Source organism: Trachurus japonicus, chromosome 2 (genome assembly GCF_045865225.1).
Source record: "Trachurus japonicus isolate A0001 chromosome 2, Traja_1.0".
In the NCBI taxonomy this organism is placed as follows: Eukaryota; Metazoa; Chordata; class Actinopteri; order Carangiformes; family Carangidae; genus Trachurus; species Trachurus japonicus.
In genome coordinates this window covers 2219448-2236709 of record NC_140908.1, presented here as the reverse complement: position 1 = coordinate 2236709, position 17262 = coordinate 2219448, and the positions used below count along the sequence as shown (strand labels likewise).

The window sequence follows — 17262 nt, the reverse complement described above, 5'->3', positions numbered from 1 at the left end:
CATCTCAGCTTTGCAGAAGACATGGGAAAGGGATCTGAACCTGATATTCAGTGATGAAGATTGGAACAGAATTTGTAAAAGTATTTAAAAAAAAGTTTCAATGGATGCAAGAATTCGCCTTATTCAATTCAAAATCATACAAATTAATTATTTTATTGGACTCCTTCCAGATGATTTAGATTAGGGCTAGTACCCACATCAGATTGTTGACGATGCAAATCTGAGGAAGGTAATTTAGGTCATGTTTTATGGTCATGTGATAAAGTCCAGCAATACTGGACCAATATTTATGATAACTTGTGTGAGATCACAGAGATACAAATGCCATTTAGCCCTAGATTATTTATTCTGGCTGATGATTCAGTTCTGGTAGGAGAGGATAAACATATCAAAAGCTATGTCCAAACCAGTATTCAGAGGATGGAAGACGGAGTGTAGGCTGTGGAGATGGCACAAGTTGCAGCATTTGAAAAAATGTCATATAAACAATTGGGTCGACTGGATCTATATGAAGCAAAGTGGAGCAAATACGTAAAATTCATAAAGGGTTCCTGATATGGGTTACATGGTGGAGAGAAGCAAGCTGTCATTATGGTGGGTAAATACAGAACAGTGCTTCTTATTTGTTTGCATTTTATTCAGCTATTATTGCTTTTATTTCTTCATTTGTTAACCAATTATCTCTTCAGTGTAGTAATTACTTTGTGTTGTATTGACCTTGTCTGGAATCTTTTTCTCTGTCTAATTTTGTTTAGTTTAGTTATTTTGTGTTTTGTCTACATTGATGCAGGCTGCAGCTGTAATAGCTGTACATGAAGGAGCACAGTGGTTGATGTTGGTGGCTTGGAAAGGATTTGTTTGTGGAGGGTGGGGGGGTTAGGCCTACTGTTACTGTTGTATTGTTGAAATAATGAAAATAAAAATGTTAATCACAAAAAATAATTAACCCGACCTCTGCTCTGCAGGTGAATTAAACTGTGCCAAGAGTAATCACACTGAGCATCTTTATTTTACAGCCTACACACGTCATGTTTTGTTTTAGTTTAATTATGAGGATATAATCTGTAGGTTTCATGCAATACATCACGAACAGAGCATGCAATGTATATTTTTAAGTTATATACAGGCTTTTTAGTATTTAGTGGTTACTCACATTAATCCTGACCTGCAGACTCAGGGTGCAGGTGCAGAGTGCAGCCACGAGGGGGCGCTGCAGGAGAAGAGAAGAGACAAAGAGGAATAAACCTGAACCAACCAGGTGGAAAATGGTGAAAAAAAGAAAAACTAGCTCCAGGATCAGGTCTTAAACTTATTTTCCCACGGTTTTGTGTCTTTGTTCATTTATATTTGTAGTTATTCTGTGTGTGACTGTGTTTATTATGTGAAGAGGTGGAGGCTGTGATTTATCTGACAGGACAAATATGTGCAGGAAAGGTCAGGGCTCTGGGTCGTCTTTCAAGTTCTCCTCTCCTTTTATTTCCTGTAGCCAGTGTGTTTGTTTCTCTACAGCCCCTACATTTAAGAGCATTAATAAACAGAGTGTAGAAACTGATCTACAACCTGATAACGCTGCACATCCCAGTCCCTGTTTCATCTGCTCCCAGTTTATTTACTCAGCTCTTGGCTGCAGCTTTGACACGGTTTCTCAGAGGATTGAGTTTCTGTGACTCATTATTACACCACCAGGTATGATCCTGGATCCTGAGGATGGAGGAGAAACCTTCAAAGACAAAAACAAAAACCAGGCCTTAGGTATATAGCTTCTGCTTCTCATTTGGGTTTTTTTGGCAGACAGATTCACTGTGTTTACACTAAACGACAGCAGCATGTTTGGTCTGAGATTTACAGCTAAAGACAAACCAGTTTCCCATTTCATCATCTTTTATGTGACACCGATGCATTCACGTACACATCTGGATATCTGTGAGCCAGAGCTGCTGTGCATTTGTGTTTTTATCCCCATGTTGTCTTGCAGGAAACTAATAAATCTCATGTAAATGTTGTTTTTTAACGTCTCTGTGATTTAGACCCTGCAGAGTGACACTGAGCCAGTTTCTCAGCCACATTGGAGATCATTTCCTAACATAAGTACAGCTTACAGTGAGGAAACTACCACTTGTATTTACTCGCTGGGTGATTAGACACTCAGACCAGAGGGAAAAACATCCAGGGAGATTGGAAAAAAAGGTTGAAGAGGAGAATAACTCAAACACATGGAGCAGAAGAGACGAGAGCTTTTTATGAAAAAGAAAGAAAAACCCTGAGGGGGGCAGGCAGGAGAAAGTTTGTTTTTGCAGAGAGAATGGAAAATATTCTCTCTAGTCTTTAAATGCATCGTGATGTAACATTAATGTCCATGTGACGTTCGAGGCCTTCGGTCAAAAGTCGACTCTGCAGTTACATAAAGCCCAAGCTGGACGAGGCCTGAGGTGCGTTTGATTCACGTCTGCACAAAGCTCTTTGTTCACACGTCCATTTAGTCGTTAGTTACGAACAGAAGCACCCGAATGGTCGACCTGTTTCCATCTGATGGAGGAGGAGGAGGAGGAGGAGGAGGAGGAGGAGGAGGAGGAGGAGGAGGAGGAGGAGGAGGAGGAGGAGGAGGAGGAGGAAGTTAAACCAACAACATGTCAACACTTCAGTTTCAGCTCCACCAAATGAAAATCTAAAACTTTTTTTTTTTTCATTTTTCATTTTTTTTGATTTATTCCATTCATGGTATACATTCTACACATGGTTGCACATATTTACATAATGTAAACATTGTCACCATGAATGAAAAGGAGCAGGATGAAGAAAACTTATAGCACCTGCCCCTCTCTGTTGTTATAGTTACATTGGCTTACTTCAACACCAATATTATACTCTATTTCAAAATATTAAAGATGATGAAACATAGTAGTAACAAGAAAACAAACAAAATAGCAGTGGACGCCACTCGTCTATCTATCTTTTCTTTTTTTCCCTTCTTTTTCTCTTTCTCCTTCTTTTTTTTGTAGATGCTTATCTTTTCTTTTTTAAACAATTTCTTTAACTGAGACATACTTGAACAACTTTTCAGTTCCTTGCTTTGTGAATGCCATAGTTTTACACCTGCAACAGAAATACACATTTGTTTTAAGCTTAGCCTTGCTAATGTTTAAAATCAAGCTTCAGTCTGTTGTCCCCTTCCTCCAGTTTGAACAAGTTTTGTAAATGTTCTGGTAATGATCAGTTCTTTGCTTTAAACATTATTTTTAAGGTCTGAAGTTCTATTATATCGGCCACTTTCAACAAACCTGCAGAAATAAAAAATCTATTTGAGGGTTCTCTATTGCCTGCCTTGTGAAGAACTTTCACTGCTCTTTTCTGTAGCAGAAACAGAGGAGCGATGTTACTCACATAGGTATTGCCCCACACTTCCACACAATAATTATCACAGTGTGTACCACTTCAGACTGATAGTAGCCTACTAGACCTCAGGATGACACTCAGAAAAAACAGTCAATCTGATGTGGCATTTCAGAATAAAAGCCCTTTGAATTTCCATATTTCACTGAGGTCAAGTACTATCAGTCTGAAGTCTGAAGTCTGAAGTCTGAATCCTAATGTACATGGAATACAGTGAAATATGGAAGTTCAAAGGGCTTTTATTCTGAAATGCCAAATCAGATTGACCTGGTTTTTTCTGGGTGTCATCCTGAGGTCTAGTACTATCAGTCTGAAGTGGAACGGTCCAGTAATAACGGCTGAAGTCAGTTGGATCAAGAGCAGAAAAAACTAGAGAGACGACATCAGGTCCGACTTTATTGTCTCAACAACTTCAGCAGTCGGACTTTAAGACTCTTTAAGCCTCTATTGCCTCAACACACACACACACACACACACACACACACACACACACACTGACCTTATCAGCATTATGCAACAACAGTCTGTCTGTATATGTATAAATACGACAAAAAAATCTGCTTCTGACCAAAAACAAAACAAAAAAAACATTTAAAAAAATCTGATCAAATAATTTCCCTCCTGCTCATCCGGTTGGCGTTGGAAAAGCTTTTCACCAGCTCAGCGAAGAAAGAGAAGGTAAAGACACAGAAACGCACTTGAACGCAGCAGGATTTGGGTTTGCAACACTGGATTTAAATATAAACGTATTAATTAAACATCAAACTAAACTAAACATGTGAAAGCAGCTTTAAAACTGTGTGTTTAGTTCCATTGGTCTGACTGAGCGTTGACCTCTGACCTCTGATACTCGGATAAACCAACAAGAACATGATCCCAGGAAGATAATTTAAAGGAAAACACTTTAGAAAATATTAATTAAGCCTCATAAATAAGGAATAAATGACATTTTATTTGTCTTTTTACTTGTGTAATTACTTAAATTACAAATTAAGGTGGATGAAGATCTGCCTTTATCCCCGCGTGCACCAAATCTTCACTTTTCTTTTTCTTATTTTGTGAAATAGGCTAATATCCGCCTTAACCGTCCTGTTTCCTTCCTCCATCCTTCCTTCTATCCACAGTCCTTTTTCCCTTCCTTCTTTCCTTCCCTTCATCCTTACTTCTTCTTCCTTCCTCTTTTGATCCAATTGACCGATCTGTTCCCTATCCCTCCATCTTTCTTTCCTTCCCCTTCCTTCTTTCCTCCCTTCTGCCTTCCTTGAACGTATCTGTTCCCTCCCTCCATCTTTCTTTACTTCCCTTCAGTGGCGTCATTAGGCCTATTTTAGGGGGGCTGAAGCCCCCCTAAAATATTCTTAAGCCCCCCCAAATAATTTGGTGTTCTTTTATTATGTGACTTTTTTTATATATATATGTGACATATATTCTCCTTTTAAGAACCCCAGCTGTCACCGCATTTGTCTCTTGTTATTTCTGATTTGTTTAATTTAATTAGTTTGTTGAGTGTGTGACCACCCCCCCTCCCAGCTGTGAGTTGGTTGCGCCCATGTAGCGGCGGCTTGTGTGAAGCTCCGCTCCGAGCCTGCAGTGATGGGCTGCAGGAGCTCTGAGGTCAACAGAGGGAGAGAGTCAGTCCACCTGTAGCTAAAAGAGGACTAGCAGGCATCAGACAGTAAGCTACTACATCTCTAAATAGCAGTGTTGTCAAAAATGACCGCGATAAAATTTGAATTCATGTGAAATATTAATCGCGTTGTAAACGGATCAGTTTTAAAGCTAGAGCGAAGATACAGATATTATATGAAACTCTAAATGTACTCTAAATTCTAAATATTGTGTTTTTTCTGGGCCATTGTAAAAGTTCGTGCTTGCGCACTACATTTGCTCACATCCTGTGCATCTACTGGGGGCTAAGCCCCCCCTGTCCTTAAAACCTAGTGACGCCCCTGCTTCCCTTTTCCCTTCCTTCTTTCCACAATCCTTTTCCCCTCCCTTCCTCCCTTCCTTTTTGACCCAATCTGTTCCCTCCCTCCTTCCTTCTTTCCTCCCATCTTTCCCTTTGTCCTTCCTTCCTTCCTTCCTTCCTTCCTTCCTTCCTTGACCCAGGAGGACAACAGGAGGGTTAATTAATTAAAGCAGAAGTAAGTGATATTTTTGTGTCTTAAATCTAAAGTCTTAAATAGTTATATCTTCCGACAGCAATCACTTACATAGAGTGTTTGGACCGAAACACGGGTCTCTCAGTCACTCTGCTCTGCTCTGAGCCCAGGAGAAAACTTTTCTCGTATCCTACAATTTTTATCCAATGAGGAGAGAGAACGGCATGAAGGGCTATGGTGCAGCCAAGGGATGCGCGTGAATGTGGTGACGTAGGGACGAGGACCGATAGATCCATGACGAGGGTGGGGGCTGCTAACTCCATCGGCTGACAAGACGTTATGGTGCGTTCAAGGCAACCCATAACTCGTGTTTTTCCGACCTGTGAAGTCGTACCAGTTCGATCTGGTACGAGTTCACCGGTCGGAAGTTACGAGTGGCCGTTATAGTGACTTTCACAGGTAAAACAGGTCGGAAAAACACGAGTGGGTTGCCTGGAACGCTACAAAGTCGTAAGTTGTGACTTGAAGCTGTAATTTACGGTTTCAAAAGCCTGCCTGGAACGCAGCATTAGCCAAAACGACCGGATCGCTTACTTCTGCTTTAAACCTCTGGAGAACAAATAAGAACCAGACAACAGACAAGTTCAATTACAAAGAGTTTAATCCCAAAAATACTTTTTTCTTTTTCTTTTTTTTCCCCATTTGGCATTGAATGCATGGTTTGGTCTTGCTGTATCTTGGCTGTAACACTTTACATGGTCTGAAGCAGCGGCCGTCATGCAACGTTGCAGAAGGATGCTATGCTGCGTTAAAAACCCCGACTCACATTCAGATCTGCCCCCCCCACCCCCCCCCCCCCACCCCCGGTGGCCGGTCACAGGTATGACAGGTGGGAAACTTCAACAACACAATCATCAGAGCAACATGCTGCACTTTATGGTTCAAAATAAAACTGATTCATTTAGACACGTTTCCCCTTTTTTCTGGTTTCACCTGAACGCAGCATGAGACATTCATAACAGTCCAGTTGGTTTGTGGAGCCGGATGCTTCAACAACAACCTCCCATACATCACACGTTCTGGTTTCTCATCAAGTTTATGATAATTCTCATTCATCATGGAAGAGGAAAAGTGGTTTATTTTCCCTCCAGCAGCTGAACAGGTTCCAGCCTGTTTGTTTCACTACATCATCGTCATGGTTACAGGAAGACACTTTGCTGCTCGACACAGTGTGGGATGCACTCGTCCATATGAATCCAGACGATCTCTCACTCTACGCTGACGACTGCATCATGTGCTGTCGTTTTAAAGGGATAGTTCAACATTTTGGCAAATTGGCCCATTGCCATAACCCCTATAGTCATAGCAGTAGGTTTGTTACCTTTAATTCAAGCTATTTTTAGAACGGCGGAGCAGAGCCGTGAGCTGCTCAGAGCTACGCTACGGAGGCTCGTGGGATTTCTTGGTTTCCCTCATCAAACTCATCAAATACACAATCCAACAACTCCACAACGCTCTGGTGGACAAGTTGTGACCTGCACATTCACCACGCTATGAGATAATAACACAACGTTACCAGACAGAGTTGTTTTAGAGGGAAATGCAGAGACTGCTTGATGGAAAACTGTCCCTGAAGGCAACACGCATCAGTGGTTTTGCATGAATTTCCCTCTAAAACAACTCTGTCTGGTAACGTTGTGTTATTATCTCATAACGTGGTGAATGTGCAGGTCACAACTTGTCCACCAGAGCGTTGTGGAGTTGTTGGATTGTGTATTTGATGAGTTTGATGAGGGAAACCAAGAAATCCCACGAGCCTCCGTAGCGTAGCTCTGAGCAGCTCACGGCTCTGCTCCGCCGTTCTAAAAACAGCTTGCACCGACAATTAAAGGTAACGAACCTACTGCTATGACTATAGGGATTATGGCAATGGACCAATTTGCAAAAAAAAAAAGTTGAACTATCCCTTCTAAAAATAAAAGCATCAGTCAGTTTTAAGGCTAAACTAAAGGAGCAGGTGACACTTTCTAATCAAAGAAGAGAAAAGAGAAACTGTCAAGTGCAACACACAACTGAAGGAACTTTATCGTGAACACCTGCTGTAATATTCCTGTTTTTAAAAATAAAATAAAATAAAACTTGTCTGGTCTTTGGCCTCAGCACTAATCACATTTACAACAGTCAGCAGCATCAATACACTTTATAAAACATCTCTGCTCTCCTGTACACACTCCTAATAACTATAATAACACAGAAACTCCCTCCTCCTCCTCCTCCTCCTCCTCCTCCCATCAATCAAGGCCACCCATTTTCCCATTCATTTGAGATTATTATGATTATTTTGTGGATTTATATCATTCATTAAATCATCTATTGTAGTTTTTTTTTCTGTAAATAAACATGTTGGTAAATGTAAAGTTCCCTCTAACATACAGCAACAGGAACACGTGGATGCTATAATGACTTATTCTGATATTTCTAAGCTGTAGATATTTTTTTCCATCAGATGTTTCTGTAGAATCACTGATGATATTTATGCTTCTTTATTTTTCTTTTTTTTAATCTGCTACTTATCTCTGTAAAAATAGAATCCATGTACAGCTCTGGAAAAAATAAAGAGACCACTCACTCCACCAATGTTGATTCCTAAACTCTTCCTAAGTTTAAAAAGTAGTGTTGTGTTGATTTAAAATGAATATGAACTTGTTTTCTTTGCACTATACAAGGTCTGAAAACACCAGAATGTTTTTGTTATTTTGACCTGTTGCCATTTTCTGCAAATAAATGCTCTAAATGATAATATTTTTATTTCCAATTTGGGAGAAATGTTGTCAGTAGGTTATAGAATGAAACAAAAGTGTTCATTTTACTCAAACACATAGCTATGAACACAGAGCCGGCCCAAGGCATAAGCAAACTAAGCACCTGCTTGGGGCCCCGTGACTATTGGGGGGCCCCCAAAAGGCAAGAAACCTTTTTAAAATTGTAGTGCGTAACTTTTGTCGATCCTCAGAGAAACACTGCGTAATTACAAAAAACGTATTAAATTATTGTTGTATTTCAAATTGCTGTTGCACTTTTCCGTTGCAGTCTATATTTAAAACCAAACATTTTTAAAAAGCAGATGATGTGTTTACAGTAAATGCATTGTCTGTTGGTTTATTTTGTTACTTTTAGTCGACCTATAGGTGACATTCAGTATCCCAGTACTATATCAATTTGAAGATTAAATGTAAATCCACCCCAGGCTGCACTTTTAGCTGAATTTGGTGCCATTTCAGAATAAAAACCTGCCAGGATATGATGATTCGTATTGACAGAGTAAAAACTTAAATAGTATTATTGGCAGTAATAGAGGGCAGCAGAATAAAGATTTAGCTTAGGGCTCCATGGAGGCTTGTATGAACAGTAAAACCAGAGGAGCTGATCATTTTAAAGTGGTCTATTAGTTTTTTCCAGAGCTGTCTGTGCAGCAGCCAATCATCACTGCCTCTTCTTCTTCTGCTTCAGAGACTTCCTCCTCTTGACGATCATCTCGTAGAGCTTGTCCATGCCCTCGTGCAGCCCCTCTCCGATGATGGCGCACGCCGGCTGCACGTGGTACGGCGTGGAGGCGCTGAGCTCGTGCAGGGCCAGCTGCCTCTCGATCTCCGCCACGTCCAGCGCGCGCGGCAGGTCCTGCTTGTTGGCGATGACCAGCAGCGGCGTGCCCTGTGTAGTATATGATACACCTTAAAGGGATAGTTCACCCAAAATTCAAATTTCACTCTATCTACTCCCCCTCATGTCGACTAAGAGCTGGGAGAATTTTCAGAGTCCTCCGTTCCTTCTCTGAGTTACAGGGGGTCTCCGTGCAGCACTGCATGTCTATATGATGGTTATGAATGGAGCTCACTTTTCTTCGTCCAAAAAGACACACCAAAAAACATCCAAATACCTCCATAGTGCTCATCTGTAATGTCCCTCTTGTATTGAAGCCTCGACATGAGAAATTGTTCCGCCGGTCAGTGCAAATCACGCGAGATGTGCACTGACACAGGAAGAGCAGTGAACTGAGACACTGGGAGCTTCCGCTACAAACAAGCTTAAAACATAGACTTATTTAATTTTTTTCAGAACAATTTCTCATGTCGGGGCTTCAATACAAGAGGGACATTACAGACGAGCACTATGGAGGTATTTGGATGTTTTTTGGTGTGTCTTTTTGGACGAAGAAAAGTGGTATCCATTCACAACCATTATATGGACAATTACTGCTGCACGGAGCCCCGCTGTAACTCAGAGAAGCCACAGAGGACTCTGAAACTTCTCCCAGCCCTTAGTTGACATGAGGGTGAGTAGATAATGAGTGAAATTTGAATTTTGGGTGAACTATCCCTTTAACTTTCTTGCTTTAATATCTTGTATCATCACCATGTATTATGTCTATTCTTTGTATGTGTGCCCTTTTTTGGAACTGAAGGAAAGTGTGAATTGGTGCTTTACTTCATGGACATGTTTTGCTTAGAAGTGAACAAATCGAAGGTAGATGTTATAAGAGAGATAGACGCACATACATTTACAGATATATAAATATGTTGCATTAGGTGTTTAGTAACAGTAATAGATGAGATAATGAGTGGCTCTTGTGAAATGCACCCTAGGAGAATGTGTTTCCTGTTGTTCACAGTTTATGAATGTAAGGTCGTAAAACTCTATAGGCTAGATCCTGTCTCATGTTCATTGACGCAAAACATGAACTGTGTATGTTAAACACTTATAGGAATTGTTTAGATTAACAGATACATGGATAGTTCATGTTAATGTCATGTTACTTGTGTTGTGTTGTGTTGTTTTAAAATGAATATGAACTTGTTTTCTTTGCATTATACAAGGTACAGTTGCCATTTTCTGCAAATTAAAGCTCTAAATGACATTATTTTTATTTCCCATTTGGGAGAAATGTTGTCAGTAGGTTATAGAATGAAACAAAAGTGTTCATTTTACTCAAACACTTAGCTATGAATAGTAAAACCAGAGGAACTACTGGTCATTTTAAGGCGAGACATTGACAAGCAAAAACACTGTTTTTCATGCACTGATCAATTTTGAGATTTTTGGCTATTTTTCTTCCTTAACATGTACTGTCTGAAAAGTCAAACGAAATGGTAGAAAATCCACATTAAGGTGGTTATTTTACCTAATTTTGTCTCTTTTGTTGGTAGATTTCTCCTAAATTCGCCAAAAGTTAGTCTGACCCATGTCATGTCAGGTGTCGATGTAAAACTCTCTCTCTCATGAACAATGATGTACCGGTAGGCTCCAAAAATTGTCATCTCCTCCGTATCCGCAAACAATCGGAAAAGTACGATTTACATTAACAATCTATGGAATTTTACAGACAAAGTCTTTAAAGGCCGTTTTCTCAAAATGAGTTTTTCAGACTCAGACTCTGAGCTGTTACTTTTAACAGTTAATGCCTATTATGGTAAGCTATATCCTTATGTTGGGAGAAGGTGGAGTTTTGGAGTTAGAAAGTATATGATCATGGTTTTGAGCCATAGAGAGAGAGATCTCACACTGGAACCAGAGATGCTCTAAGATGATGCTCTTGCTTGAATACATTTCCAAGACAAATATTTTTACTTTTACTCGAGTTAATTTCCTACTCGTTACTTTCAGGTCTGCTCTTTTTTTTTTTTTTCTAAAATCCTATTGGACACAAGCTGTGTTTGTCTGTGAAGGAAACCCTAACCCCTAAAAGCAGCACATCAGTGCAGCTGCTTTCAAAGAGTTCATTCTCACTAACAAGAGTTAAAAGCTCCTTACATTCATTTAGAAACAATTAGAGTCATTCATTGATGTGAAAAATAAGAGATTTACTCTTACTCTTACTTTTACTTAAAGTAAATTTAAAAGCATGTACTTTTGGATACTTAAGTACCTTTAAAAGCAAGTACTTTTTTACTCTTACTGGAGTAACATGTCGACTGACCAGTAGTATTTGTACTCTTACTCAGGTACTGGGGTGGAGTACTCTGTCCATCTCTACACACCACTCTACTGTACCACACCTGGTTCTCCGGGAAGCGGGTGATCTTGTGCAGCTCGGTCTTGGCCTCCTCCAGCCGCTCTGCGTCCACAGAGTCCACCACGTACACGATGCCGTCGGTGCAGCGGCTGTAGGGTTTCCACAGCGGCCGCAGCTTCTCCTGCCCCCCGACATCCCAGAAGTGGCAGCTGATGCCCCGCGATGCCCCCCCTCCTGCCCCCCCAGCGCCTCCCAGCCGGATCTTCTCCGTGTTGAAGCCGATGGTGGGCACCGTGTTGACGAACTCGTTGAATTTGAGGCGGTAGAGCACCGTGGTTTTACCCGCAGAGTCCAGGCCCAGCATGACGATGTGCAGCGACTGGAAGGTTGCCAGGTTGGAGAAGCTGTTCCCCATCTTGCAGCTGCAGCATCCCTGGACTCAAGTCATCACACACACACACATACACACACACGGCGTCCAGTAGTGGTGTCCAGATGCGCCAAATTACGCGCGGCCGAGTGTCACATCGTGTCTCTGCATCTGTCTGCTCATGTAGTAACACACACTCACATTCACTCTCTCTCACACACACAAGTGGCGGTGTGTGTGTGTGTGTGTGTGTGTGTGACGCCTCTAAACGCTGTCATGCACCGATGCGTCAAGGTGCACGAGGAAAACGCCAAACACGTTTCCGGTTAAACCGCAGACTCACAAAAATAAAAGCCTCGCCTGCTCTGATTGGACTCTACACTACTACAGATGAATCGGGTAAAACATTTTAAATAACAGATATCACCATGAAACTTCCCAAGTTTATCACTCACATTAAGACAAATATTTTTTGTATTACAGGTTTTGTCAGATTTTATGTTTAAATATGTAAATGAGGCAATATCTGATGAAATATGCGCTAATTTGCATATATTTCCAGAACCAAAAACTGAACAATGGATGAAGCTACTTTCAAAATTCTTGTTTTATTTTGTTGACATATTAGAGTCTTTAGTTTTTACAGAGGAGGATTGTGGATATCTATTTTTATCACTCTGTAAATGAAAAAATACTGTCACCAGCCCTAAAAAAAAATCAAATGTCTCCATGTTTTTAGTAATAAAATGTTGTATAAATCAGGCTGTGAATGATATATCAACAATCCCCTCTGTAAAAACCTTCACAAAATGACGTTAAAAGAGGATTTTCTACCATTTCTTGCGACTTTTCTGAAAGAAGACACATTAAGGAAGAAAAATAGCCCAAAATCTCAAAATTGAAACACCTGCAGGAGGACAGGGCTCTTATTTTGAAAGGGTTTCCTTCACGTTGTGGCTGCAGCGTTTCCTCTGCGCACTGAGCGAGCTGCGCTGCTCACACAGCGACACCTGGTGGCCAAACCCCGGAACTACAGGCGCCACTGAGATTTAATATAAAGAGTAGAAATAATAAAATATATAAATAAAGCATGTGGATTGATGTTTACATAACATCCCAGTGTCAGATTTAAGATATAGTCTTCATTTCTTTCATTGATTACCTTCTTATAGTTATTATTTATAGTTTTTAGTATTTCATTTGTATTTTTTTTGTTTATCATGGACGTGTGCAGGTTGAAAATCTGATTAAAATAAAACTGAAGGATAAAAACTGACCTTAAATGTCCTGAGAGCTGGTTTGTTTGTTTGTTTCCTCTTCACCTGCAGCAGCTCTGGACTCTGAAAGTAACAAATTATTAAATGTTATCATGACTGGAATCAGAAACACAGATTAAATATTAATCCCCAGAGATAAGAAAACATAAATATATAATAATACGACATACTCTCTCAACAATAACAAAAACAATACATATAATAATGAAAAAAAGTATAACAACAATTGATCTAGATATGTATTTAATATTTTATTTATAATTTGTCACATATACAGTTGTTATTATGCATTAACAGTGGAGTGCTCCTTTAATATTGGACCTGTTGTAATGTGACACTTCCTCCACTAGGTGGCAGCGTGGTGTTGTAAATCCTAGTGGCTGCAGCTTGATTGGTTCATTTATTGATTAACTGACTATCAGTGATCAGAGGATCGATAATAACCTCAGAGAAATGACAGATTATTGATTATAATCAATAAAATCCATGTTTTATTTCTATATTATAACGTTTAATCATCTAAAGTTTAACGATCTGCAGGTAAACGACTGGTCATTTATTTGTTGCTGTGGTTGAACATCTGGGGCTCAGTCTCTCTGCAGCCTCTGTAAACAGCTGCATGGATGGACCAGTGTGTTATTAACACACACACACACACAAAGTTTGTCGACCTTCGCACAAAATGAACCTGTAACGAGGCTTAATTAGTCTGAATAAGTTAAAAAACAAACGAAGCAGCTGTGTGGATATGAAGGGCTTTCAGGGGAAAATGGTCAAATTAACTCTGGCAGCAAAGAGACGAGGGGAGGGAAACACTAGTCCCCACACACACACACACACACACACACACACACACTATACACACACTATATACACACTACACACACCCTGAGTCATCAAGACCTGGCTAATTGTTCTCTGTGCCCTCCTCCCTCATTGATTTCCTTTCTAATGAGTGTGTGTGAGATCAATGAAACGAATTATAAAACAGGACACACACCTACACACACACACACTTACACACACACACTGTGACATTGTGGGACCACAACTCTCTCTCTCTCTAACAAGGCTGAGTCACCTAATGGTCTCTCGCCCGCCGCCTCCCACGCAGGCGTCTCTCTCATCCATAAACCAGGAGCTCCATTCAACTCTGATTTATTCTGGCGCCTCCTCCTCCTCTTCATCGTGGTTCCCGAGGTAACCTGAGGGAGGAAGAGGAGGGAGGAGCAGCAGCAGGTGAACAGGAAACACAACATGCACCTTAAAGGGATAATCCCTATAGTCATAGCAGTAGGTTCGTTACCTTTAATTGTCGGTGCAAGCTGTTTTTAGAACGGCGGAGCAGAGCCGCGAGCTGCTCAGAGCTACGCTACGGAGGCTCATGGGATTTCTTGGTTTCCCTCATCAAACTCATCAAATACACAATCCAACAACTCCACAACGCTCTGGTGGACAAGTTGTGACCTGCACATTCACCACGCTATGAGATAATAACACAACGTTACCACACAGAGTTGTTTTAGAGGGAAATACAGAGACTGCTTGATGAAAAACTGTCCCTGAAGGCAACGCGCATCAGCGATTTTGCATGAATTAAAGGTAACAAACCTACTGCTATGACTATAGGGATTATGGCAATGGGCCAGTTTTCCAAAATGTTGAACTATCCCTTTAATCACACACTAGGTGAGGAAGAGAAGGAAGAGGAAACTTCTTTTAGGAGGATTCATCAGCTCAGTTTCATTTACTCTGTTAATAAACGCTGCTCTGCTGGTTTATTACGACACCTCCTGTCGTGTTAGTTGGATTTATGGTGAAAATACTGAACCTCCGCTATAAAAATGATACTTTATGTTTGTAGTAAAGATTCAAATTTGGCCTGAAGATGCTTTTTAATCACTATAAATGCAGATGAAGCTAAAAACTTAACGTCCTGATGGTGCAAATATAAAGTTTTTTATTCGTCTGATTCATATTTTATTCATCAAACTGTGAGCACATATTAACATTTTGACCTTTTAGAGTTTCTTGACCTTTGTTTCTTTGGCAACAGGAAAGAAAAGGTTCTGTACCAAGCTCATGCAACAGATAATCAATACAGGAAGTCAGACACATGCAGCAGGAGCAGTTTAAAAAATGAATAATAATAATTAAAAAAAAGGTCAAACTTACAGAGGAGGGTGAAATAAAATCCAATCAGGAATCAATGATCCATAAATGGGGGAGAAAACTCGGCCACAAAGACGAGAGCTGGAGGAAAACTGAACCCAGGTGGTCAATTAGAACAGAAGAAACAGGAAGTAAAGCCCACACAGACACACTGGATTTCAAAATAAAACAGGAAGTCCAGAAAACATGACGCGATAAAACTATAAAAAACTCACATTTGATTCATTTTATGAGAGAAACATGATGATAAACCAAACAATCTCTCTTTTATTTTAAGGTTATGGTCTGTGCAACTCCTTTCTGTGTCCCCAGAAACACTTTAATGTCTCATGACTGAAGGTTTCTTTTCACACCGGGAGAGATGAAACAGACCTGAGGCTTTTCATCTCTCCACCTGTTTAGCATTTTTGAAAAAGCAGCTGAAAGCTTCAATTTGTCCTGAATGAACGACTCACATCTCTGTGATTATTATGGGATTTAATGGAGAGACTCAACCGTCAGTGATACCTGGGAAATATCTGCTGGTAATTGATTATTATTTGGTGTTGGGAAGTTGAGCAGCTCAGAGACAAACCTGGGTTTCATTTTTTACCTCTTTATATAAAAAATATTAGATTTTTCCATCAGAGCGACAGAGGCGAGGACGTGAACACAAAGAGTTTGAGCTCATTTAGACTTTTACAAGCTGCTTTCTCAGGCTGAGGCACACACACACAAGCACACACACAAACACACACAGACACACAAACACACACAGAGACGCAGCCTTGGTCTGAGTTGTATCCAGGAGACGAGCAGGAATGTTGAGGGTGAGTCATTGAGAGGCAAAGGACGAGTCTGTCAAGGTGGTCTGTCCTCTGAGGGAGAATAATTATCTTCTTTAATTAAGCACATTGAAGTGTGTGTGTCTCTGTGTGTGTGTGTGTGTGTGTGTGTGTGTGTGTGCATGCAGGATTGTGTGTGTCTGGGAGAGAGGAGCATATGTGGACAGACTCGTGTGCGTCCATGTGTGCTGTTTGTGCATGAATTAGTACATGGGATCTCGTTTGTGCATCCATGTGTGATGTTTTGGATGTTTCCTCTGTGTGTGTGTGTGTGTTTACATGACGGAATCTGCAGTATTGTGTGTGTGTGTGTGTGTGTGTGTGTGTGTGGGGGGGATTCATGGCGACACGTTTAACAAGCGCTGTGTGATTCACAAACTCATGAAGGCAGAACAGATTTCTCCACCACAGCTCCGTGGAAAAGTCTAATAATACAATATGTTGACATTAAAGGACAATTCCAGGCGAATTCAACTCGGGGCTGTATTTTCCTAACATTTTAGGTCTAAAAGAAGGAATCTGAAGATTTTCAGTTTAATTGCTCCTGTTTTGCGGCGGTTGTGTCCGTCCCCGCATCGCCATGGCAGCGATGAATGGGTCCGGACTCTGGATACATGTTCTGCTGTTTACAGCCCTCAAAGCTGCAATTTATTTCCACAGACAGCGTCAGGTGGCTACTCAAACATGCACCGAGAAGTTTTCTTTACTTGAAGCAAGTAAAGAGTTGATATTCCTGTGTTTATGGCACAAACAGGAGCTTCCGACTGCACCTGAACACACCGAGGGTCAACTAGGTCTCGCGCAAAATTCCGGGAGAGTTTGAGTCGTCATCTGACGCTGTCTGTGGAAAAAAATTGCGGCTTTGAGGGATGTAAACAGCCTAAGCAGCAGAACTTCCATCCACTCCCATTCATCGTTGCCGTGGTGATGCGGGGACAGACACAACTACCGCAAAACAGGAGACATTAAACTGAAAAATCTTCAGATTCCTTCTTTTAGACCTAAAATGTTAGGAATGAATTTGCCCGGAATTGTCCTTTAAAGCTCCATACTGTGACGTTGTGATGTCACAACCCGCCACCATCCAACAACTTTGCAGGATTTGGTTCCTCTGAGC

At 40.7% G+C, this 17262-nt stretch overlaps 1 protein-coding gene across 1 annotated transcript; it reads right to left on the bottom strand.

The window, feature by feature from the left end:
• Window positions 1-8942: 8942 nt before the first annotated feature.
• Window positions 8943-11971, bottom strand: LOC146990524 (ADP-ribosylation factor-like protein 4C). The gene is made up of 2 exons (XM_085795168.1): window positions 11546-11971; window positions 8943-9203 (listed from the first exon to the last, which is right to left on the bottom strand). The coding sequence occupies exons 1-2, from the start codon at window positions 11915-11917 to the stop codon at window positions 8976-8978; spliced, it is 600 nt and encodes a 199-aa protein (XP_085651294.1). The 5' UTR covers window positions 11918-11971; the 3' UTR covers window positions 8943-8975.
• Between the last annotated feature and the right edge of the window lie 5291 nt (window positions 11972-17262).